The sequence below is a fragment of the Coturnix japonica genome, chromosome 13 (genome assembly GCF_001577835.2).
Source record: "Coturnix japonica isolate 7356 chromosome 13, Coturnix japonica 2.1, whole genome shotgun sequence".
Lineage (NCBI taxonomy): Eukaryota > Metazoa > Chordata > Aves > Galliformes > Phasianidae > Coturnix > Coturnix japonica.
The window spans coordinates 4941042-4964535 of NC_029528.1; the positions used below are offsets into that span (position 1 = coordinate 4941042).

The window sequence follows — 23494 nt, forward strand, 5'->3', positions numbered from 1 at the left end:
GAGCTTTATGATGAAGCAGCACTTCATCATCCAGAGCCTGAGTTCTGCAGCTGGAGAGGAGGATGGGGACGACCTCAGACTTAATTGGCTTCAAAAATCTGACACACGCACCAGGGGAGAGATAAAAGGATGCTTTGTAGGAGACAGCAGCCTGACATGCCAATTACACCGAGCTCACTGCCGGGGCTGTACCCTTCAGGACACCCCATCATGTAGGGAGGGAAGGACCTGGTGGGACATCACAGAACACATCAAACACATCCCAGGCTCAGTGAACAGTCAGGGACCCTTTGTTGGGAGCTTATCGCACAGCTGAAGGAAAAGAAAACCCTGTACGTAGGGTTCTGTACATAGATGGCTTAGGTTGGAGGGGACCTTGCTGATCGCCGAGCTCCAACCCCCCGCTGTTGGCGGGGTTTCCAACCACCAGGCCCTGAACGCCCCCAGGGATGGGGCACAGCTCTGGGCGGCAGCTCCAGCTCGTCACCGCGCAGTGTGATGGGGATGGGGGGCAGCAGCTCCAGATCCCACCGCGCCGCCGCTGGGTGCCGGGCTCTGGGTGCGAGGCCGAGCCGCTGCCGCTGCCGGGGGGCGGGGTGCCGGGCGGGCCCGGGGGCGGTGCCGTTGGCGGGGCGGAGAGCCGGGCCGGGCCGGGCCAAGGCGAGCGGCGGTGGTGGCGGCCTGGCTGTGCGGCGAGCGGGCAGCGGCGGGGCGGAGCGGAGCCGGAGCGGGGCCCTGTGCGGGGCATGCAGGTACGGGCCGAGCCGAGCTCCGAGCGAGGCGGGGCGGCTGCGGAGCGGGGCCGCAGACAAAGGGCTGCGGGCGGGAGGCGTTGGCGCGGCTCGGGGGATGCGGAGCCCCGGCCTGGTTAACGCCGCTCGGTGGGACACGGAGCCGGCGAGGCCGAGCCCGGCTGCCCGCGGGAGGACGAAGGCCGGGCCGGGCCACCTGCCCGCGGGCGAGGCGGGAGCTCCGGGGCCGGAGAGGTGCTGGAGGCGGTGGGATCCGTGTCGCTCGTTTGGGGCGCTGCTGCTGTGTGCTGGGGGAGCCCCGGCTCCGCTCTGTGCTGGGCAGAGCTCGGGTCACCTGCAGGTGGCTGCACCCCCGGGTCACCTGCAGGTATAGCTGCACCCCTGGGCACGGCTGCTGCGCTCCCACGCTGCTGGCACTCCGTGCCCGGTGCCCCCCCGGCTGCTGGGCCGTGCCGCCTGTTGGGAACCCCGGGCCTCACGTGAAGATGCTCTTGTTGCTTTGTTGCCGTCCCCGGGGTCTCGTCTGATCTTCCCAAGGTGTCCAGAGTGAGTCAGCTGCTCACCAGAGGTGTGAGCAGCACCGTGGGACTTCACAGCTCCATCTGACCCTCACCTGCAGCAAGCTCATGGGCCGTGAAGCTGCAGGTTCCCCAATACCTTTGAAGCTTTCCATCCCCCAGTAAGTGACAATGGGGGCTCTGGGAGGAGAAGTGATATGTGCCGTGCAGCTGCCTGGTGTTGTGCACTGAAAGCTCCCAGGCTCTGCATGGCACCAAGTACCGCACGCAGCGGGTGCAGATGGCTTCTGAGAGTCAGAGCCGAGCTCAGCATGCTGGTAGGTTGGAGTGTCCCCCGCTCACGAGGATCATAAATGGCATTAATTAAAAATAATAAAGGATTAAAGCAGATCCCAACAGCACAGCCAAGAACTGCTGTAATGGTCCGCTCCTTGGTGTGTCTTGAGTCTCCATAAAGCACCTTATAATCCTCTCTAGAAGAAATCCTTGCACTTACTCAGCCGTGAGCAAACTCCCGGAGCTTTAATGTATAGCTGTATCCATCCCCCAGCCCATCTTTTGTTTTGTGACTCCACCTTTGCCTTTGTGCAGGCAGGTTGTCCCCTGCCTGGCATTCCAGCAGTGGCACCGGGAAGGCTTATGCTCCTCCTGGACTGAATCCTATAAACACAGCCTCCTTCAAGCAGGGATTTTCCCTTCCCACACTCCCACTGGTGCTGCTGCGTGGCTGCTGCTCCCTGTGCTCAGCGCTTCGCAGCACCACGTTATCACCGACAGCCTTCACACAGCAGCTCTTCCTGCAGCAGAGCAGCATCTTTGTTACTTTAATCTCTAGAGTGTTGTGTTGTTTTTGAACTGGGGCTGGGCTGGTTCATCCGGGGCTGAGGTGCGAAGCAGGAGATGAGCTCTGTGCCCACTCCATCAGCTGCACACGGGGCCGTGATGGAGGAAGTCGTTGTTTTCCAAATAAAACAACTAGGATGGATTCAATAGGAAATCAGTTCCTTGCTTCTGAGTGAACTTGCCGTGGGTGGAGAAGAAGGAAATTAAACAATAGAAAAAAACGTGCGTGGCTTGATAAGACAGGAAAAAAACCTTACCGGCCTCTGGTGGGGTGGCCGAGTATCTTCCCTCTGTGTCACAGCTTGTTTTGGGAATGACGGACAAGGACACAGCAATGCTCTGGATGCTCGTGTGGCTCTGGGATCACCTGAGCTCACCTCCAGGCTCCCACCCTACAGATGCTCACTCTGCTGTTGGCTGTGCCATCCCACCTGTGGGCTGCAGCCTGTGAAACCACAAGACATTCCCGTCTTGTGCATCTCCAGGGCCAGAAAGCTCAGGCACACAAAGCCTTTCCCATTTGCTTTGGGATGCTGGTGGGGCTGCTTTGTTGTTTTTGTTTTGGTGGGGATGGGAAACCCGTCCCTGTTAAGCAGACCGTGAGCTGCTTTGTTGGTTTTTTTTCCCCTTTCTGTGTCGAGCTGTCAGTACTTTAGAACAGGATGTATGTTAATGCTCTGTTGGTGGTAATTTAAACAGAAGGAAAAAAGAAAACCAAGATGCCTCGCAAGTCAGAAACTAGGTTGGAGCTTGGAGAATGATGAATGTCTGTTTCAGGAACGTGTCGTGGTGAAATACTGCACAGCCGAGCATGTCCCTGCTGCAGCAGCGGCACCAGCAGCACCTGCCCCCTCCACCTGCAGTTGCTTCTCTCTGATTTTGGGGACATCTCCAGTTGCCCAAAGCCCTGCAGGGGATGGAGGGATGCTGTCCTGGTGAGCTGAGGGCTGTGCTGGGTATCAGGGCTTCCCCTATGCAAGGCAGACATGATCCTTTGCATTAGTGACAGCTCCATGGAGTTGCTTCTCTGGGAAAATTACACCTTTAGCTGTCTCTTCATCATTGTAAGTAGAGACAAGGGGGATCTGGGGAGCAAGGTGCTGCCCAGTGGGATGCCATTCCCCAGTGGTTGCTCTCTGGCTGTGTGCAGAGTGGGGTCAGTGAGTGGAGTTGGTCATAAGGCATTGGTTGGTTGTGGGATTTTACCTTCTATGTGGACTTTATTATTTTCTTTCATCTCTTTTAGTTTTGACTGTTGACTTAAGTCTTGCTAGAATTATTTTAGGGCTCAAAGCAGAGAGAAACAAGTTATTAAGGTCCTATATCTTGCAATTGCTTTATGGTCTTGAATGGCTATGGTTTCCAATCCATCTAGCCTTGCTTGAATGGACTTTTTGGAGCTCAGGACCTTTGGGCTCCTTGGGTAATGGGGTATTTCTGGCTGAGGTGTGCACTGATGGCTTTAGAACCGGCCATGGGAAGAGGAGGATGTGTCTGTGGGGTCTGGGAGCAGGCCATGTGTGATGCCGCTTCCTTGGGGGCTGTTGCAGATTTTGGGGCCGGGGGGCTGTGTGTGCTTGGTCTTCAAGTGAGTGTGTTCCAAACACCCTGCACCCATCTCAGTGGAGCAGCAGAGCAGCTATTGCTGCAGGACCCCTGGAAATGTCGGGTGAGTCACACAGCGCGGATGTAGGGAGAGGGCAGCCCTTAGCTTATGATTCATATTGTTTTCCTGCAGAAGCCATCGACTGTAATGGCAGGGCTTGCAGCAGATGAATCAATACCGAGCTGTAAATCCTGCATGTGGCTGCAGGCTGGGGCTGGAGCTGCTTGGCTGGGACATGTCCTCCCCGTAGGGGTCAGCTCCTTCCTGCATTGCCCTGATGGAAGGGAGCACCGCAGCTTCTAAGTGTCTCCCATGCTCTGCACCTGCTGCCTGTGCTTCTGCGGGGCTGGGGTGCATGACAGCCCTCGGGTACTTTTGAAGGGTGGCAAAGTTTGCCTGGAGAGGTAATATCTTTTATTAGCTCAGCTAATACCTTTAGGAAAAAACAGATGTGCTCTGGGGCCCGAAGGGTGCCTCCTGTCCGGGTTGTGCCAGGTTTTCCAACCGCGTTCACTGATCTAAGAAAAGATCTGACCTCTGTCTGGCCTGGCCCTGACCTTGGAGGCAGCTTCCCTGAGCACCGGTCATCAGGAGCCAACACCAGGGCATGCCTGTACCCACAGCAGGTATTGGACACTGCACTCCTAATCCCACACACTGTGAGCACCCAGGGGCCAAAGCAAGATGGATGGGAGCCGAGGGAGCATCTCCAGAGCCCCTCGATGCAAGTGGCAGCTTGCACAGTGCCACAGCCATTACTTCCAGTCCTGGGCACTGGGGGGTTCTCTGCATCCCTGAGTGGTTCCCAGGGATGATTTCAGTTAGTTTGCACTGCAGTTTTATGGATGCTCATTTGCAAAAGTGACATTTTGGGGCCAGATTAGTGTATGGCGGGGAGGCCCGCTGTCCCTTGAACAGCTGGTGGTTCTTCTGCAACTGGTTGAGGCTGTTTTCCTGCAGATGTCAAATTCCTCGTCATGGGAAGCTGTCAAGAAAAGGAAGCAGCTGCTCTGTACCGGGGGGCTCCAGTGGCGCTGCCTGGGCAGCAGCAGCAGAGTGGGGATGTTGCATGACTATGGGGCTGTACCTTTTCTGGGGGGGATGCTTCATGATCCACATTCTGCAGCTGAGCTAAGCCCTCCTTCCCTCCCCCTCCATTTACAACAGGACCAGCAAAAATCTGGTTGAGCAAAGTTGCAAGTAGCAAAAGGTGGCATTGGGACCTTCACAAGAGAGTGCGTATTTGGGTTGGTGTCCCTATACAGCAAGCAGGTGACACTGCAGCCTGCGACTCCTTGTCTACCCCTATGTATTAAAAACTTCCTATAAGGTTCCCTTGCTTCAGCCCTTTTTCTTTCTGGTGATGCTTGAACTTCAGACCTTGCTTATCCAGAATAGATCCCTGGACGCTTGGGAGAACAGCAAGAATTGTCATGGCACATTTCAAAGCAGTAAAATCTGATTCATTGAGGGGATTGTTTTTCCCCCCTTGCGAGCCCACTTAAAATTCACGACGAGTTTTGTCAGTAAGAACCTGTTTCAATTAACAGACAAAAGAAACTCTCCTCGTTAAGCGTCTCTTTCAATTAAGGGTTGGGAGAATTCCCCAAGCTCAGCTTCCCAATTCCTCCTGAATGAGGGTGTTCCTGAGGCTTCAAGGGCAAAAAGCACCACACCAGAACTCGCCTTTCCCTTCCCTCCCCAAGAAGAGAAACATTTTCACCACTGGTTTTGTAGGAAACCTGAGCAAAACGCTACTTTTATCTCTTCCAGTAAAACCCAAGCATTAATGGGGCTGTCTGGGTGAAAAATGTCTCTTTCAGAGCCAGACGCTGTGGCCAAAAATAACTTCTTTATGGGAAGAACTTTGACCATTTCTACTGGGTGCATCATTCATCTCGCGGCTCGGGCAGGAGGGAGGGCTCGCTTTGGCCACAGTAGTTCACCCCAATGGTCCCTCTGCCCAGGCCCCCGGTGGGTCTGAGATGCATTTCCTAGTGCTCTTGCTTGCTGCTGCTTGGTCTATCACATTATGGAGACACCAAGCACATCCCTGGCACCCCAACCTTGGGGCTGTGCGTTGGTGCATTCATCCTTCTTTATTTTATATCACTGGGGTGCTGGGGTGAGGAAAATGATACCGCTGTCCTTAGGATAGCTGGGTTAGGGCCATGGCCCTGCCGGTAAGCACTTTGTTTTTATCCCTGGCTTGTTGTAACTACTGTTTGCTAAGCACTTAAGAAGCGCATGTAATCTACGACTAAGGCATTCCTTATCCAGCATTATAAAACTGCTCTGATAGTGAGCAGCCCTGCAGGTCGCCTTGAGAAGAACCAGGACCAGGTTGGCCAAAATGGGGCTGTTTGTACCAAAAGTTATACAGGGCTGCTGGGAGCAGCTTCCCCAGTGCCAGCATCCCACCCAACTGGGGGAAAGCCTTCAGGAGTCAGTGGCTGATAAAGCAGTGATGCAGAAGTGGATGTTTGAAGGGAGACTTCTCACACTGGTTACTTCTTCATTTCTAATGCACACTCTCCTGTCTTAAGCTCACGGTTGTGTCTTGAATAATATGATGGCATTAATCTCCTCTCTAAGGATGTGCTTAGTTCAATGGTTTAAGATCTAAATATTACCAACAGAGCGAGGGGAAATTCCCTGTAGAGGGAATTTAAACCTATTAATAATCATTTAGGCTGGCTTTGTGCATCTTCTGCAGGTAGCCCATGATGCCCAGGGCTGCAGGGGCAGCGACCACTTGGGATGCTGGCAAGGGTGTGTGAGATGCAGGAGAGATAGGGCACAGCCAGGATGGCATTGTGATCCCACTGGGGATGGATATTCCAGTGTGGCCAAAGCTTTGCATCTGCCTTGCTTGTCTGAAAGCTCAGAGGGGTTGGCCAAAGCCTGGATGTGCAAAGGGAAGTGATGGAGCAAGCAGAAGTGATTGTAAATTGCTGAGCTAAGCAGTGTAGTCCACGACAGTAGTCTTATGTCATTCATCTAAATCTTTGTCCATCTGGGCTTAACCCTGCTGGCTTGCTTATGCATGGCAGCTCTCTGCCAAGCAGGGCCACGGCTCCCCATCTCAAGTCCTCCTCATCAAGGTGAGACATAGCCCTGCTGGTAAGCACTTATACAGTGCCCCATAACTTCAGCAGCTTCTCTGCTCAGGGATGTGCCCTGCAGGTCTCCGAGCATTCCAGGACAGCAGGTGATTACAGCATCCAGCTTCCCTTGGCCATGGCACAGCAGTGATTTGAGGCTGCATCCTATGCTGGGATGGATGATTTATTTGGCTTGTGAGCCACCTTGGTCTTTGCTGTTTGCACCTGTGGCTGGACCTGTTGTACAGCTGATAAATCACTGTTGTGCGTGTCTGCTGGGACCACTCAGCCCTGCTCTTTCCTCTGGATCTATTTGCATTTCCTTGCTTATATTTAATCCTCCCATTGCATCCCTGCAAATCCCACTGGGGGTTAAAGGGACAGTGCTTTATGCTGATGATGGAGGTGGCTTCATCCTCACATCCCTCTCTGGTTTTCCAGCTGGGAAGTGCCAGTATCTCCATTCCTGGGCTGTCCAGCTGGTGATGGGAAACTTCCCTCCCCTCTGTCCCACTTCCTGGCAATATTTCTCCCCTTTTCTATCTGGGAGAGAAGAATAAGCAAATCTCGGGTGGCCAATGAGCTCAGGTAGGGCTGTCCCACCTCCCTGCCCACCAAGGAGCAGCAGTAGCAAGGCAGGGATGCACCAGGGAGCATGTGCTGCTGTGGGGAGGTGGCAGCAGGGGATACACTGCAGAAGAGCAATGCTTCGGGGTGCTTCTCCTGCGCTGCATGGCTGTGGCTTGGGCGGGTGTGTGGCTGTGCTGGAGAAGCTGCTGTGATGCTGATGCTGTTTGTCAGCCTCCTGGATTACAACCACTGGCCCTAAGCTGGCCGGCAGCCCGCGGCAGGGTGCTCCTCATGGGGAGCTTTGTGCCTTCCGCCCCATGCCCTCACCCTTCCTTTATCATAGACCCGGCTGTAGTTTTCAGCTGGTGTCTTTTAAGTAACCGCTGTGGTTTTAAGAGGCACCTGAGCAGCTTCTGAAAATCAGGTTAAAAGGAAGTTTGACTCACGCTGCTGCTTTGCCAGCTCTTGTGAAGGGTTTTGTTTCTGTTTTATCACCACATTCACGTGTTTGTTTCGAATGGAAGTACAACAAGTTTATTGAGCTCTGGGACTTCTGTTCTCGGCCCTAAACCTGTGGCAGTGGGAGCTGCCTGTCCCCTGCTCCCAAACGCATCATGCTGGCAGGCTGCTGGCAGGCAGTGATGGATGGATGCGCAGCCCCAGCCCTTGTCACCGGCCGTGGTGATGCTCCATCCACCGGCTGTCACTTCCCTGCTGGTAGCCATGGGAACACAGCAGCTCCGGTGCTTGCATTGCCCTCCTGATAAGGTAAAGAGGTTGATGGGGAATGGGATGCTGCAGTCGGGATGCGATGTGTTCCCAGTTTGTCAAGGAGGATGGATTTTCCCCAAGGATTTCCCTTAACACACTCAAAGAGCTTTTTGGCTTTTTCCCTTTATTCTGCTGTGCTGGGAGGTTTGGAAAGAAGGGTACAGCACGGGCACGGAGCAGACCTTGCTGCAGGTAAGGGCAGGAATGACAGGATTACCCCATAAAGTCGCAGCCTGTAATCCACGTTACTCCTCAGATGGCCACGTTTAATCTCGTTATTCTCTGGATTATATTTATCCGGTCGCTGCGCACTTGTGCAGCCCTGCACAGCTTTGCTCCCAGCCCAGTCCTTTGGGGATGGGCTCCCAAGGGAGCTATGAATAACCCCAGCACCCTGCAAGGTGTGAAAGCAAGGGGCTGGGCTGCCCTTTCGGTCTGTCTCTGGGCAGGGTTGAGCCATGCCAAGGGCAGGGGCAAGGGACAGATCCCTTCTCTATGTCTGCCACTGTGGCCAGGATGCCAGAGCTCTATTTTTATCTCTCTCCCAATCCCCTGTAATGCTTTGATTGCACAAACCCCTTCCCACGGCATCCAGGGGCTGCGTTCAGAGAGCTCTGCCCAGCCAGAGTTGGGCTGGTGCCCCAGGAGGACCTACATACCAGCAAGTGGCGTCTGCCCTTCTTTCTTCCTTTTTCAAGTTGGCCTTACACAGAGAAAAGAAAAACAATCCCAAGGTCCTTCTGGCTCCACGTGGACACTCCTGCTGGCCTTGGCCTTTCCCTCAGAAGAAGGCTTTGTCTCACTGACCTTGGCTGGCCGCCTGCCCACAGCCCCCTCCTGCCACCAGCCCTGTCCCACGAGTGCATTGTGCCAGAGGGGAATGTGGCTCAGGGACGTTGTGCCCCAAGAACCTTCATCACAGCGTGAATGTGTGAGCTCTGGCTCAATGCTGCTCACGGTGAATGCATTTGGAAAGCCTTGGAGCCTGTGCAAAATAAAAGGGTGTGGGCCACATGCTTGCAGCAGGGAAGGGAGGAGTGGGGCTGCTTGTTGGAAGGGCTCTGCTTGCTCACAGAGCCCTGGGGGCCCATGGCTGGCCAGGGACGCTCCCACCCCCACTGGACACCCAAGGACACGCAGCACACATGCATCCTACCCTGGCACGCTGGCCACAGGCCCCGGCATGCCAGCAACTCACGAGAGTGATTGTAGAAAGCCAAGCCATGGCCATGCTGTGCTCACCTCCCCTCTCTTACAGGGCTGCACGTGGAGCTACCAGAGCGAGGCACCCCAGAGAGCCACCATGCCTGCGCGTCTGCCCAGACCCACACCGAGGCCTCCTGCCGCCCCCTCACCCCACTGAGGCCATGGGATTTCAGCTGGGAACGGGGACTCTCAGCACGTTTGCCATGGTGACATGAAGCGGACAGCGAGGGACGCTGGACTGCTGGAGGGGAGAAACCCTGTGTGCGCACAGGCACCCTGCTAGGATTTTAATTTATTATCAGTAGCATTATTCCAGTTTATTTTCCCTTTTTTTTTGTGGTGGTGTTCGTTTCTTCCCCTCCCCTGGGGCTCGAGAGGGCAGGGGAGGGGGCCCTTACTTGCCTGTGGATGCAAGGATGACTGTGTTGGCAAGGGCCCGGAGGGGTATCCGACAGATATCTCCCCAGGTCGTGCTGCTCCTGCTCTTCGCATTCTGCCTGCTCAGTGTTTTTGTCTCAGCATATTATTTATATGGGTGGAAAAGGGGCTTGGAGCCCTCTGGAGATGTGCCAGGGCCAGACTGTGATGAACCCAAGGTTGCCCCTTCCCGTTTGCTCCCACTGAAGGCTCTCAAAGTGGCCGATTCCTCCCGCACAGACCCATTGGTGCTGGTGTTTGTGGAGAGCCTCTACTCCCAGCTGGGTCAGGAGATTGTGGCCATTCTGGAGTCAAGCCGCTTTAAGTACAGGACAGAGATTGCCCCAGGAAAGGGGGACATGCCCACATTGACTGACAAAGACCGGGGACGCTTTGCACTCATCATTTATGAGAACATCCTCAAGTACGTCAACCTGGATGCCTGGAATCGGGAGCTGCTGGACAAGTACTGCGTGGAATATGGCGTGGGCATCATTGGCTTCTTCAAGGTATGGGGGTGTGTGGGATGAGCTGAGCCCACATAGCAGAGGCTGATGTTGAGGGGAGCCTGTGTAACCACAGGTGTTGATGTCAGGAGGAGTTTGGCCCAGGGCTGTCCTTCTGCAGGTTCCTTGTCTGTCTTGTCCTGTTAGAGTGCTGCAGGGGGGAGAGCAGGGAATGGAAATGAAGATTTGCAGGTGGCTGCAGATGAGGGTGACCCTTGTTTGGGCAATAAGAGAGGGACCCATTACCTGAGCGAGGGCTGTAGTCTGGGGTGGGCTAGAGCTGTTTGTGAAGGGGTGGTAAGCTACTCCACTCCCCCAATCTGTTCAGCCCCCCAGCGAAGCTTCTGTCTTGTCTCATTTAACCCTTTTCTTTCCTTACAGGCCAATGAGAACAGTCTGCTGAGCGCACAGCTGAAGGGCTTCCCCCTCTTCCTTCACTCCAACCTGGCACTGAAGGACTGCAGCATCAACCCCAAGTCACCCCTCCTGTATATCACCCGGCCCAGCGAGGTGGAGAAGGGTGTTCTCCCTGGTGAGGACTGGACCGTTTTCCAGTCCAACCACTCCACCTATGAGCCTGTCCTGCTGGCCAAGACCAAGTCAGCCGAGTCAATCCCACATATGAGTGTGGATGCGGCGCTGCACACCACGGTGATGCAGGACCTGGGCCTCCATGATGGCATCCAGAGGGTGCTTTTTGGCAACAACCTCAACTTCTGGCTGCACAAGCTGGTCTTCGTGGACGCTGTCTCCTTTCTGACAGGGAAGAGGCTCTCCCTGCCCCTCGATCGTTACATCTTGGTGGACATTGATGATATATTTGTGGGCAAAGAAGGCACTCGCATGAAGGTGGAAGATGTCAAGGTGCTGCTGTTACAGTCTGGCTGGATGGGCAGGGGGTACCTGGGACCGGGGTGAGGGATGGGATATTTTTTTTTTACTTCAGGAGTGAGTTTCCCTGTCCTAAGAGCATCCTTCTTCTGGGAGTCACTTCTTCATAGGGCTTAGAGGTGTGGGTTCTTGCCTTGTTGTGGGCTTTGCTAGAGGCCTGGTTATGAAGCTGTCCCCTGCTGCCGCTGACTGAGGACATTTTGCTTTCTCTTTCCATCTCTCAGGCGCTGTTTGACACACAGAATGAGCTGCGTACTCACATCCCGAATTTCACTTTCAACCTGGGATACTCAGGGAAATTCTTCCACACAGGTGAGGAGAGTAAGGGCATTGCTTCATGCATCAGTGCATTACTGATGTCAGGGCTGTGCTGCAAAGCACTCTGCCTAGCCAGCAGAGGTGAGGTGTCCATGAGGCAGCTCACTTCCAGGAGCTTTCCCACTCCCATGAGAGAGCTCCTTTAAGCAGGCACCCCATGCTAGGACCTTATACCTGGCCTCTTACCTCTGTATGGGACACTCATTCATCCCAGGGACACCCTATGCAGCTCTGCATACCCTTCTGTGACAAGTGTTGTTCCTGCAGGTACCGATGCCGAGGATGAAGGTGATGATCTGCTGCTGTCCTATGTGAAGGAGTTCTGGTGGTTCCCACACATGTGGAGCCACATGCAGCCTCACCTCTTCCACAACCAGTCGGTTCTTGCTGAGCAGATGACCTTAAACAAGAAATTCGCTGTCGTGAGTAAGATGCCGCCGGCAGGGATGCTTGTAATGGGGGGAGGATGGGGTGAGGGCTACGAACAGGCCTTTGTATTTTGCTGAGAAATCAAAGAGAATGGCCTTGACCTCCTGTGGTCACTAGGCTGATCTCCTTACTCCTTGGACAGAGCTCTGATTCCCAGGGTGGCAGTCTCTGCTGGAACAAAGGAAGCTGATGACAATGAGCCTCAGGAGCCCCCTCTCCTGTCTGCCTGGGTGTAAATTTGGGACAAGGATCTTCTGAGGCTCAGCACCCTGCCTTTGTAACTCGGTGGTTAAATCCATTTATACACCAGTACTCAGAGCAATAATACTTACCCACACCAACCAACATGCTTCTGTCACAATGAGCTGCCCCAGTGCCTGCTGAGTGGGAAATGCTGTCCTTGTGTTGTTCCACTCCAGCTGTGCGGCTGCAGCTGTGCCAGTGCTGCTGCCTGCTCTGTGGCAGCATTCATGGGAACACAGAGATCAAACCCACAGCGCTACAGAAGGCAGCAATCACTTGGGTTTGTGTGCTGGATTTTAACCAAGCCTGAGGTTTATGTTTAGCACGCTGTGGTTTGGTGTTGCACTGAAGCTGGCCCGTGTGGCATCCTGGCGCGGGGTCAGAGTGGCTGTGCCTGCAAGGATCTCACTGCTCGAAACTCCCTCTGCAGGCCGAGTTATCGAGGGACTCATTTTCTTTGTAAGGGCAAGCTCTGACCTTTGGCTTGGTTGGAGATTGTCCATCCTCCTGGAAAGTCCTTTATCTGGCCCACATAAAGTCAGCATTGACACCAAGTCATGCTGTGATCAACTGATTTGCTCACAGCTGTCTGAAATCCAAATCCAGTAAAAGCAGGCCTAGCAATAATAATTGGATCTGGTAGTCTGAGAGATGGCTCTTCATCTGACTTGAATTAATTCCCTGTTAATTAGAGAGTCTTAATTAAAGAGTGAGACTGGAGCATTTCTGCTTGTGCTAGAAGAGATGGGCAGGCGTCCAGCTGAAAATTTCCAAGTTGTTTTGTGCCTACTGACATAAATCAATTTACAGTCCTGTATAGCTGTCCCTGCACAATCTTCACCAATAAGCTTTGCTGGTGCTGGCTTTTTGGTGAAAGCAGAAATGGCTCCAGGAGGAGCATTCTGGATTTGCTGTCCACCCAGCAAATCTTCTGCTGAGCTCCTTTTTATGGAGACAGCCTTGATTAGGGGAAGATGTGTAAAAACAGCCTAGCCCTTATTGCTCATCAAGACGCAGGTGGACTGTTTGTGGCTGGGAAGGGACAGTCCCTGGGGGAGGTTGTGTTGATCTGGGAGGTGGTGGTTCCATGTTCTTCCCCGTCACCCAATCTCTAATCTCTTCCCTGTAGGAGCACGGCATCCCCACTGACATGGGGTATGCAGTGGCCCCCCACCACTCGGGTGTCTACCCTGTCCATGTGCAGTTGTATGAAGCTTGGAAGCAAGTTTGGTCAATCAAAGTCACGAGCACAGAAGAATACCCACACCTGAAGCCTGCACGGTATAGACGTGGCTTCATCCACAACGGCATCATGGTAGGTGGCCAGCTGTTATCTCTGCTACTTTTTATCTCTGCTGCTTTTTCTTTTCTGCCTCCTCCGCCATAACTTTGATGTGTAGTTTCTGGATGGCTTGGATGTTTTGGCTCCTGCCAAAGGAGACTGTTGATTTGATGGGGTTGTTTGCTAGTCCTTCACAGCAAAACTTTTTATGAGGACACTTTGTGGCCTCTCCATCTGTTCATCTGCATCCATTGTGAGTAGCAGAATTCAAGTCAAGGGATAGTGGAGCTGATCCTGACCTCTGAGAGGTTGAGAACCTTTTTTTGAATCTTGGAGAAGAGGCTGCGTGGCTTTTTCGTGGCCCTGGCTCCTCCATTTGCTCCAGACACATCTTTCTCCCTCCCCAGGTTCTCCCCCGGCAAACCTGTGGGCTCTTCACACACACCATCTTCTACAACGAATACCCTGGTGGCTCCAGTGAGCTGGACAAGATCATCAATGGAGGCGAACTGTTCCTGACGGTGCTCCTTAACCCTGTGAGTACTGCTGCCTGGGATCATACAGGAGGCATCTCTTGCAGAGCTGTCCTCTGCTGCTGCTGGCATTATCCCCAGTGCACTCAGGTGGAGCAGAGGGCTCTTAGTGCAGGATGGTGGCTGGGTGAGGTCCTGCTAACCTCTGCTCCATCTTCTCTCACAGATCAGCATCTTCATGACCCATTTGTCCAATTACGGCAATGACCGCCTGGGTTTGTACACCTTCAAACACCTGGTCCGCTTCCTCAACTCCTGGACAAACCTGAAGCTGCAGACATTGCCGCCTGTGCAGCTGGCACAGAAATACTTCCAGATCTTCTCCGAGGAGAAGGACCCTCTGTGGCAGGTATGTCCTGTGCCTTGAGCAGAGGGAATGGAGAGAGCAGCCCAATGTTCTGTCTATGCTGGGGAGAGGGAATTGGGATAAAGCTGGCCTTGCTGTAAGCAGCAGGTTGGACTGAGTGACCTCTTCAGGTCCTTTTCAACCTGAATTTGCCTGTGATCCTGTGGAAAAGCAGGTAATTTTCACCTTTTCATGGTGCCGCTGGTGGTGCTAGGACAGAATTTGCTTCGTGGACCTGGAGATAAACCCAGACCTTTGCCACGGCCACCCTGCACATATGCTCTAGCTCAGGGAGGCTGAGCAGCCACACAGCTTCCTTCCCAGGCTGCCCTGTCTCCCAACCATCCTGCTCTGCATTTCAGGATCCCTGTGAAGACAAGCGTCACAAAGACATTTGGTCCAAAGAAAAGACCTGTGACCGATTCCCAAAGCTCCTCATCATTGGGCCTCAAAAAACAGGTACATCCCTTCACCCTCAGTACTGTGAGCATGGCGAGAGGCTTGCTGGCTTCCCCACACCCTCAAGGAGCCTCTCTCAGCCCTGCTGATGCAAAGCAGGGAGGGAAACTAGTCCTGTCAGCTCTCATTTTCTCTGTCTGAAGGAACAACTGCCCTTTATCTCTTCTTGGGGATGCACCCGGACCTGAGCAGCAACTACCCCAGCTCAGAGACCTTTGAGGAGATACAGTTCTTCAACGGACACAACTATCACAAGGGCATAGACTGGTAGGTCAGCCTGCATCTCCCTGCCATGAGGACAGACTGGGAGCACCAGTTTCTTGGAGAGTAGGAGCAAGGCTGCCTTGAGGCTGTTGTTCTCATGTCTAAGGAGCTGGAAACCACTGCATTCTCTGCTCCACGCAAGGTCATGCTCATGACAGCAGCAGCTCTGTCTGGTGGCCAGAGCTTGTCTCTTCCTGAGTGCCCGCAGTGCTTGGTACAAATTGTCCAGAGGCTGATACCTGCAAAGAGCGTTACTGGGGATATTTCATGATGCCCATCCACTTGCCTCACTCTGTGCCTTCCCTCAGGTACATGGATTTCTTCCCCACTCCTTCCAATACCACCACTGACTTCTCTTTGAGAAAAGTGCCAACTATTTTGACTCAGAAGTGGCTCCCCGGCGAGCTGCAGCCCTGCTCTCTAAGGCCAAAGTCATCACAATCCTCATCAACCCTGCAGACCGAGCCTACTCCTGGTATCAGGTGAGTCACCCAGCCCTCCTCTACCCCAGCTCCCTGTTGTGTCAGGAGTTCCTTTGATCTCCCGGGAGGCTGTACTGCTTCGCAGGCAACCTGGGGTTTGGGTCCAGTTGGTGTCCATTCTTGGCTGCCTCAGGAACCTGTTTTGCTCATGTTTGAAAGCATCAACGAGCCCACGACGACCCGGTTGCCCTGAAATATACCTTCCATGAGGTGATCACAGCTGGGCCTGAGGCTGCTGCAAAGCTGCGGACCCTGCAGAACCGCTGCCTGGTACCAGGCTGGTATGCCGCCCACATCGAGCGCTGGCTGAACAGCTACCATGCCAACCAGGTAGGGAGGGCAGCCCTGACACCTCACTCTCCTGAACAGCATCAATGCAGCACCAAAGCAGGACAAAAATAGCAGATCAAGCTGTCCCTGGCTTCAAACTGCCCATAAGGGAAATGGGTTAGGTCTCAGCCCTGCTGTGACCTGCATGGAGGGGGGGTAGAGGGGGCAAAGAGTGTGCTGCTGGCAGGGTATGGGCTTCGTTGGGTGATTCTGCTCAGCTGAATGATTTTTCCATCATCACTCAACCTTATAAAGTCTATTAATTGTGTGGTTCTGCCATAATTGCTGTAATATAATCCTGACTCTCTGTGGGTTAGACAGCCGTGAGCTGAAGCTCTGATTTTGTCCAGGATAGATCCTGGCTCTGACTTTAATTTGCATTCAGTTTTCCAACACCTAGTGTAAGTGAACACCTGGGCACATATTCACTATTGGCATTAGAAAGGGAACCCTCCTCAAGTTCACGGCAATTTTAGCTCTGAGATGGCAAAATACGCAGAGAAGGTGTTGTTTTGCCCCAGGAGAGCAGGGCTGAGAGCCAGCAGGAGGTGAGAGCTCACAGCCCTGCCTTCCTTCTTGCAGATTCTCGTCCTGGACGGCAAACTGCTCCGAACAGAACCTGCCAAAGTGATGGAAACGGTCCAGAAATTCCTAGGTGTGACCAACTTCATCGATTACCACAAAACCCTGGCGTAAGTCCCACCCTGAGCTTTCCTTACTCCTCAGCCTGGAAAGCATTTGCCGTGTTCCACAGGGCACAGAACAGGCATTGCTCCATTTTACTTCAGCGGAAACTCAGGAGAACAAAGCCATCCAGGGCAGCACCCTGAGACCTGCTTTTAGTGCTTATTGTATGGCACCTTCACAGGACCATTTCAGACAATAAAGGCCACCATATTAAGCAGAAGCTTTCAGAGCTCCTAAAGAAAAAGAACGTTTACTGCTGTGCCTATCTCACCCATGTATTTGGCCACTCTAAATTTGGGCCCAAGTGATGTGTGGCCCCTGAGAACATTCAGAGCTGGAGGTGCCACAGAAGGTAACAATAAAAGCCCATGCAGCCTCCCATGCTCTCCCATTGCGGAGCAGTTTAAGTAATAAATAAATGGATTTTGTTAGTCTGCTTATGGTGCACCTGTATGGTAAACCTGTTGTACAGGTTGGTCAGTAATGAGATTTTCGCTGGGCTGCAAATTAAAAATAGACTCTAGAACAGCACCTGTGCAGCAGGGCTTGCCTGCCAGCCAGCTTACATACCCAGGGGAAATGCATTACTGTTGCTGAAGGCTGGGGCAGGGTGCCCTGCATTGGCAGGCAGGGTGAGGCACAGCTGTTTCTTTTGCAGGTTTGACCCAAAGAAAGGATTCTGGTGCCAGCTTCTAGAAGGAGGCAAAACCAAATGCTTGGGGAAGAGCAAAGGGAGGAAATACCCTGAGATGGATTCAGATGTGAGTATGCAGAAAGCCTCAGTGGGTCGGTAGCTTTGCTGGGATGGTGTCCTAGACACAGAGTGCAGCTATAGCAGAAGAGGGCTGGGTGGTAGCAGCAGTGTAATGCTATAATGGGATGGAAAGTACCATGATAATAGTGAGGTGGCAAAGTCTAACTACAGCAAAGGAGAATGAGCCCAAATACAGCAGCTGTAGAAATAAAGGAAAAGAACTGCTTACCTTTAGGAGGCCTCAGGTAGGCAGGGATCTCCCTTACCTCCACTGTCAACCCTTAAATAAGGTCTGGGGAGGGGTGGGTGGATCCTGGCTCCATCCTTTCTGCTCACTCAGGTTCATTGCATACACCTGAACTCCCCTGGATTGGCCCTGCCTTCCCATCAGGTGCTCAATCACTGTTCTAGGCAGCGACTTGGCATTTCTACTACAAGCAGTCTGTCATCTTAACCCTTATCTCTGTTCTCCCATTGCAGTCACGAGCCTTCCTGCGGGACTATTACAGGGACCATAACATCGAGCTCTCCAAGCTCCTGTACAAAATGGGGCAGACGCTGCCCACCTGGCTACGGGAGGAGCTGCAGAGCACCAGGTAGCTGCTGCCCTCCGATCACATCCCTAAGCAATATCCAGCTGCAGCCTTCGAGGGGATGCTGGAGCCCCCGAGCAGGATGGCTGTGTTGAAGGCTGCTGGGTGCTGGCCTGGCTCTGTGGTCCCAGCGCTTTGACCTCTCCATCTGCCCCACATCCATTCTGTTTTGTTTTTACCTTTTTAATTCCCAAACCTGATGGTGAGGTCCTTTCCTGTCCTGCTTTGATGGAGGAAACAGGGAATTGGCACAAATTCCCTCTTTCTCTGCCCAAAACAGACCCTAAGTGCCCTGGGCTGTGAGCAGCGTTGGAGCCATTCTGAACCTCCTCAGCAGGTGATGGGGGAGCAGCTTTGGGTGCACTGGAGGTGACTTGTACAGAGCTGTAGCAAAAGAAAGAAGCTGGTGGAGAACCAGTGCACCAAGTGACCCAGACCTCGTCCTGCCACCCAGCCCAGCAGCAGGAAGTGGGAGTTTGCTGGATTCCCCCAAAACCCACCTCTAAAACCCCCCGAAATGAAAAAGAAAAAGGTGTCTTTTTGTTTCAAAGACACGGATGTTATTTCTTCGCTCATCTTCATTCAGTTTCAGTCTGAACCTTTTCCCGGGCCGTGGGCAATGCGGTGGGACCGCTGTCAAGTAGGAGAAGGGGCCGGGCTGCTTCCAGACCCCTCACCTGCTCTGCAATGTTTTACAATTGTGGTGTTTCCTGTGGTAAAGCCCAAGAGGTGCCTGATGACCCCGGCAGGCACCCAGCACAGCTCACAGGAGCGTGGGCCCTCGAGGACGAGGCAGACATTGGGCTAACGGCAGTTGGAAGGATGCTGAGAACTTCAAACCTCTTGAATATTAAAAGCTAAAGTATTTTAATAACGTCGGGGTGTGGGGGGAGGGTTCGTTTCGTTCCAGTTTTGCAGGGGGTTGTTTGGGGTTGTTTTGTTTTTTTTCTTCAGTGCCAGAATTTGTACCTAAACCCTGAGGGTTTGATGTGGTCTGTTTGGCTGTTACGTGGGAGGTGGACTGAGGTCAGTGGGGAAATAATGGGAGTTTTCCTCGCTGTGTCTTTATACTTGTCATGGTGACGTGCAGGAGCTGCCTCCTTTCATGTGGGCTTTGCAGGTTCTCTCCCATCCCTGGCTCTGGCTGCCCTGGTGGTGAGTGCACGAGTGTGTGTGTGTGTGTGTGTGAGTGTGTGTGAGCATCCGTGGATGTAGCAGTGCCAACGTTGAGCCCTAATGGGTTAATGTGAGTAAGGGCCCAGATTTCCTTGTGGATGGAGCTGCTGCTGCGTGTGCTGGAGGCTGGGGAAGGGCAGAGCCCTGGTGGTACGTCGGGATGGGTGGGGGCACTTTGTGAAGGGCACCCCGTTACCATTTGTGCCCCCAAGGCATCCGCAGCACCACTGGGAATGGTACGGTGTGGGGAGGTGGGATGAGGACAAATGCTTTCTCCAACCTGGGGGATGTTCGGTCCCTTTGTGTTTTATGCATGGAGGATGGGAGCTGGGGTCCCCCTGGCTGCCCTCCTGCAGTGCTGTGGCAGAGCCTGGACATGGAACAGGGGGACAGTGTCAGCAATGAGGGGCTCTGCCCCACCATTCCGCCTGGTTGTGGATGGCTGTGGTGCTTCCCAGCCTTTGGGTTTTGCATGATCCTCTGTAGCCATGCCTGGGGACACAGGGGTAGGTGCTGCCCTTCCCCTCTGCCCCCTTTGGCTCCATCTGAGCCCACCCCTGGGGCTGCATTCAGAGTGTCCCAGTCACTAATGTAAGGTCCTGTTGAACTAACTGCTAATAAAAATGGGGTTTGCTGGTTTTAGCTGCTGTGCTTTTGTCTTTTTTTCTTGCTCTTCTCCCTGGAACATCTGCATGGGGTAACACCCACTCAGTGCAGCACTGTTGTGCCCAAGATGTGGGGCTGCTGTGTTGGGGTCTCAGTTTGGGAGCTGTCACCTGTGCCATATGGGTGCACACAGGATGCTATGGTGTGCGTGCAGGGAGTGTCAGGATGTGACTTTCACGTGTCCAACCATGCTGTCCTGTACCTCCACATGTGCCAGCATCCCCTTGGTGCTCCCATCACCATAATACAGTGGCTCTCAGCCTTTGTGGTGGGTTTGAGGAGGATGGAGGTGCAATGAGAGCAGCCCCGCAGCTCAGCTCCATGCACGAGGTGGCAGCAGCCATCCAGCGCTGGATCCGACCATGCTGTACAGCGGCTGCATATGGCCCCTGCAGCCCCGTGGGCCCCAAAACCCTCCAGGCTGCTGCCTTCCCCCTCCCTCTCGGCCTCTGCACAGCGCTGGAGGAAACGAAGCTGGGGCCTAATGAATCCCAGCCGGGCAGTGGCGGGCTCTGCTCGAACCTGTCTGAGTGACAAATGATGTGCGGGGCTGTTGGGGATGGAGGAGGGGGGGGTGCCTGCAGTGCAGCTGCCTACAGGAGTCAGGGGGGTTTTGTTTTGGGCTGTGCTGCAGCAAATGCCAAACATGCACCTCGTGCCCCATCCCTGGGGTTTGCTTCCCTGTGTCACCCAAAAATGAACCTGTGTGTGAGAATGGGGGGGGGGTCATTAATGGTGACATTAAATCCCACCCAACCCAGTGGTGTGCGCCTCCCCCCCGGCCCAGTCAGCTGCCACAGGTGGTACCAGCTGCTGCATGGTGTTAATTGCTTAATTAATGGGATCAGGTGGGATGAGGACTTGGGGGACTCTGCGCTGGGGGAGTAAAGGGATGTGCCGATGGGTTCAGCTCCTCACACAGCCCCGTGCTGCAGGCAGGAGGAAGGCTCCCACTGCCCCGTCCCCTTGCCCCAGCCCTTGGCCCTGATGATGTTTTCCAGCTCCTGTGTCTGCGGAAAATGTGCAAACAAAGCAAAATCCAGACTGGGTGAGGGCCAGGGCTGGAGTGGCTGCAGCCAGCCAGGCAATGGGAAGGAACATGGGGGACCCCTGAGCACCCCAAACCTGGTGCATCCATCTCCACATCCCAACACACCCCCGTACCTAGGCACATCCCATGTCCTTCCTGGGCACTATGTGATGCTCTGCATCCCAGGGCCAGGAGTAACACAGTGGTGCCGGTCCTGCACAATGCCCTTGGCACACAGGACCAAGGACCAGCTCCTGTTTGGCCACAGGCTCAGCATTGCGGGCTCAGGGCTCGCTCACACCCCATAAATAACAGAAAGCTCTGAACGCAGAGCAGCCCCGGGAGAAAGGCATCCCAGGACCATATGGAAGCAGGCAAAATCCAGATGATGCAAATATTCCACGCTGCAGCAGGATGGTGAGGGCTCCTACAGCAATAGGACGCACATGGGGCATTGCAATGGGGGAGCTCCATCCCAAAGCCTGCATGCACCCAATCATACCCAGTGCTGGGAGCTGGCCTTGTCCCGTCTGCTATCCCAGGGACCTGCATTGCAGCCGTGTTTGTTTTCAAAGAGTAATTAAAGAAGAGGCTCTCCTTGAACGAGGGCCATGCAAAACATTTCTTCTGCTGTCTCGTGATTTGCAGTGACGTATTTACATTTTCTGATAAAATAAAGCCCAACTCCGGCATCTGAAAAATGTCAGTGTGTTTTTGTTACGAGCACATCCACCCCCAGGTTATAAAACCTATAGGAAAACCCTCATCCTGTGAGCGTGCACAGGCCTTTGCTGGGGAGATGTGTGTGCTTTGAATTAGGAGTCGTTCACAAATGAATCACATCTTTACAGCTCCTCGGACTGTAAATACGAATTGCCCGTGTCCATGTCACAGGCTTTAACCAGGAAACCACGCCGGAGTAAAATAGACTTTAAAACCCAGGATTATAAATGGCAATAAGACGTCCCGGTGTGGTTCGCTGTGTAGCCGTCCCAGTGTAGAGTGGGGGCTGCAGTGGGTGCTGCACTGCTCAGATCCTATTGCAGCGCTGCACCCACAGCTCCCGGCAGCTGCAGCTCTGTGGAAAAGGATAAGCGCTGATATGGTGCTGGTTAATAATGCAGAGGGGAGCTCGGAGCATCCCCCTCCTTCTCCTCCCCCCCCGGCACCCATGGCTCTTTGCAGAGCGTTGTGGAGCAATAGAGGAGAAAACCCAGCAGGATCCTGGGCTGTGAGGCGGATCCCAGCTGTAGGAGGGCAATGTGAGGCTGTCCCGACAACACACATCTGGCTTCAGTTTCCCCATACATACACTGCGGGGGCTCAGCGAGCTGCGGGGCCCCATCCTAATGGGGGGTGGGAGGTAGCCTCCATCCTCCAGCCCATCTCCAGACGCAGCCCAGCCCTGTGACCACCCAGGAGCCCTCACTGCCTCCATCCCTGTGAACCCCCCACCCCCACAGGGGGTTCTGTCTCTGTGCAGGTGAGTTGGCCCCTATGGGATGGCCATGGGTGTTGGGAGGGGACACAGGGTGAGACAGTGAACCAGAGCCCTCTCTGGGATGCTGATGGGGGTGTCTGCTGGGGGTCACATGCATCCCATTGATAGAGGATGGAGACAGAGCACCCAGCCCCACACAGCCCCCACCCGCAGACCCAACACAATCCAAATGCTTTGGAATGAGCCAGAATAAATATCTTATGGTAAATTACCAGGACTAATAATTATAAAAATCTGTACTTCTGACCCGCCGCCAGGGAAGGCTTTCCAAGCAGCTGGCGGCCACATGAGCACCCCCGGCTGGGCTGGGGGCCCCTACAACTCCAGGACTTGGGGTCTCCCCATGATGCTGGGGGGGCTCTGAAGCCCCATGGTGGGACCCCTCACCCTGCTCCCCATAGGGCCTTGGGGAGGGTGGGCGATGTGAGCAGCCTGACCCACTGAGCGTGATCCCCTTCCCCCAACCTTCTTCCCATCCTCTTTGCACGGATTCTGAGAAAAATAGGATGGATCTCAGAGCCAGCCGACTGCGGCCGATGACTCAGGGAGCAAACAGCATCCACAGCTGGGCACTGCTCCTGCCCTCAGCGTGCCCTGGGTGCTGCAGGGTGAGCCCAGGGGGGTCCGGTGCTGCTGGAGTTCTGCTCTGTGCTATGGCACAGGGTGCACACAGCCCTCAGGGCTGGGCTCTGTGCTGCCCCGCTCTCTGCTGCCCGCATCCCCTTCCCATCCTGCTTGGCCAAGCACAGCGCTTGGCTCGCAGTGATCAACAGGAAGCGGGAGATGGATTTCTCACTCACCTCGGGCTTTGCCATAAACACACTGCGGGGCCAAGGGGAGCGGTGCTGTGCCGGGGTCGCTTATCGCAGCTTTGTGCTCCTACTTCCTCCTGGCGCTGGGGTTGAGACTGACGCCAACCCCTCGCCCCCCATTATTTCCCATTATTGGCCCCAGACATAGCTATAAATCATCCATCCTGCCACCCGTCCCTCTCCATAAGTATATATCGTACCCATGGGTCTCCCAAAACAGCTGGAGATGACAGTGGTCCTGCCCCATCCCTGCACCCTGTTGGCTGTGTTTTGGGGTGCTGGGGTCAGGGTGTCTACTGGCCATGAGGGCACTGTTCGCAGAGCTGAACAAAGGGGCTTTCTTCCATCTCCAGCTCTGAGAAAGCTGGGACTGTCTGCAAATGGGGCTGTGCTGCACCCTCAGAG

At 54.2% G+C, this 23494-nt stretch overlaps 1 protein-coding gene across 1 annotated transcript; it reads left to right on the forward strand.

Moving 5' to 3' along the window:
- Positions 1 to 634: 634 nt before the first annotated feature.
- Positions 635 to 19722, forward strand: NDST1 (N-deacetylase and N-sulfotransferase 1). Its single transcript, XM_015875858.2, is given in 17 exon segments — positions 635 to 752; positions 9423 to 10296; positions 10675 to 11157; positions 11409 to 11496; positions 11770 to 11924; positions 13304 to 13489; positions 13864 to 13992; positions 14156 to 14338; positions 14698 to 14794; positions 14938 to 15061; positions 15367 to 15410; positions 15413 to 15540; positions 15700 to 15870; positions 16453 to 16562; positions 17216 to 17318; positions 17792 to 17907; positions 18185 to 19722. Coding segments are annotated over 16 exon segments (2634 nt in total). The 5' UTR covers positions 635 to 752; positions 9423 to 9786; the 3' UTR covers positions 18192 to 19722.
- The last annotated feature ends 3772 nt before the right edge of the window (positions 19723 to 23494 follow it).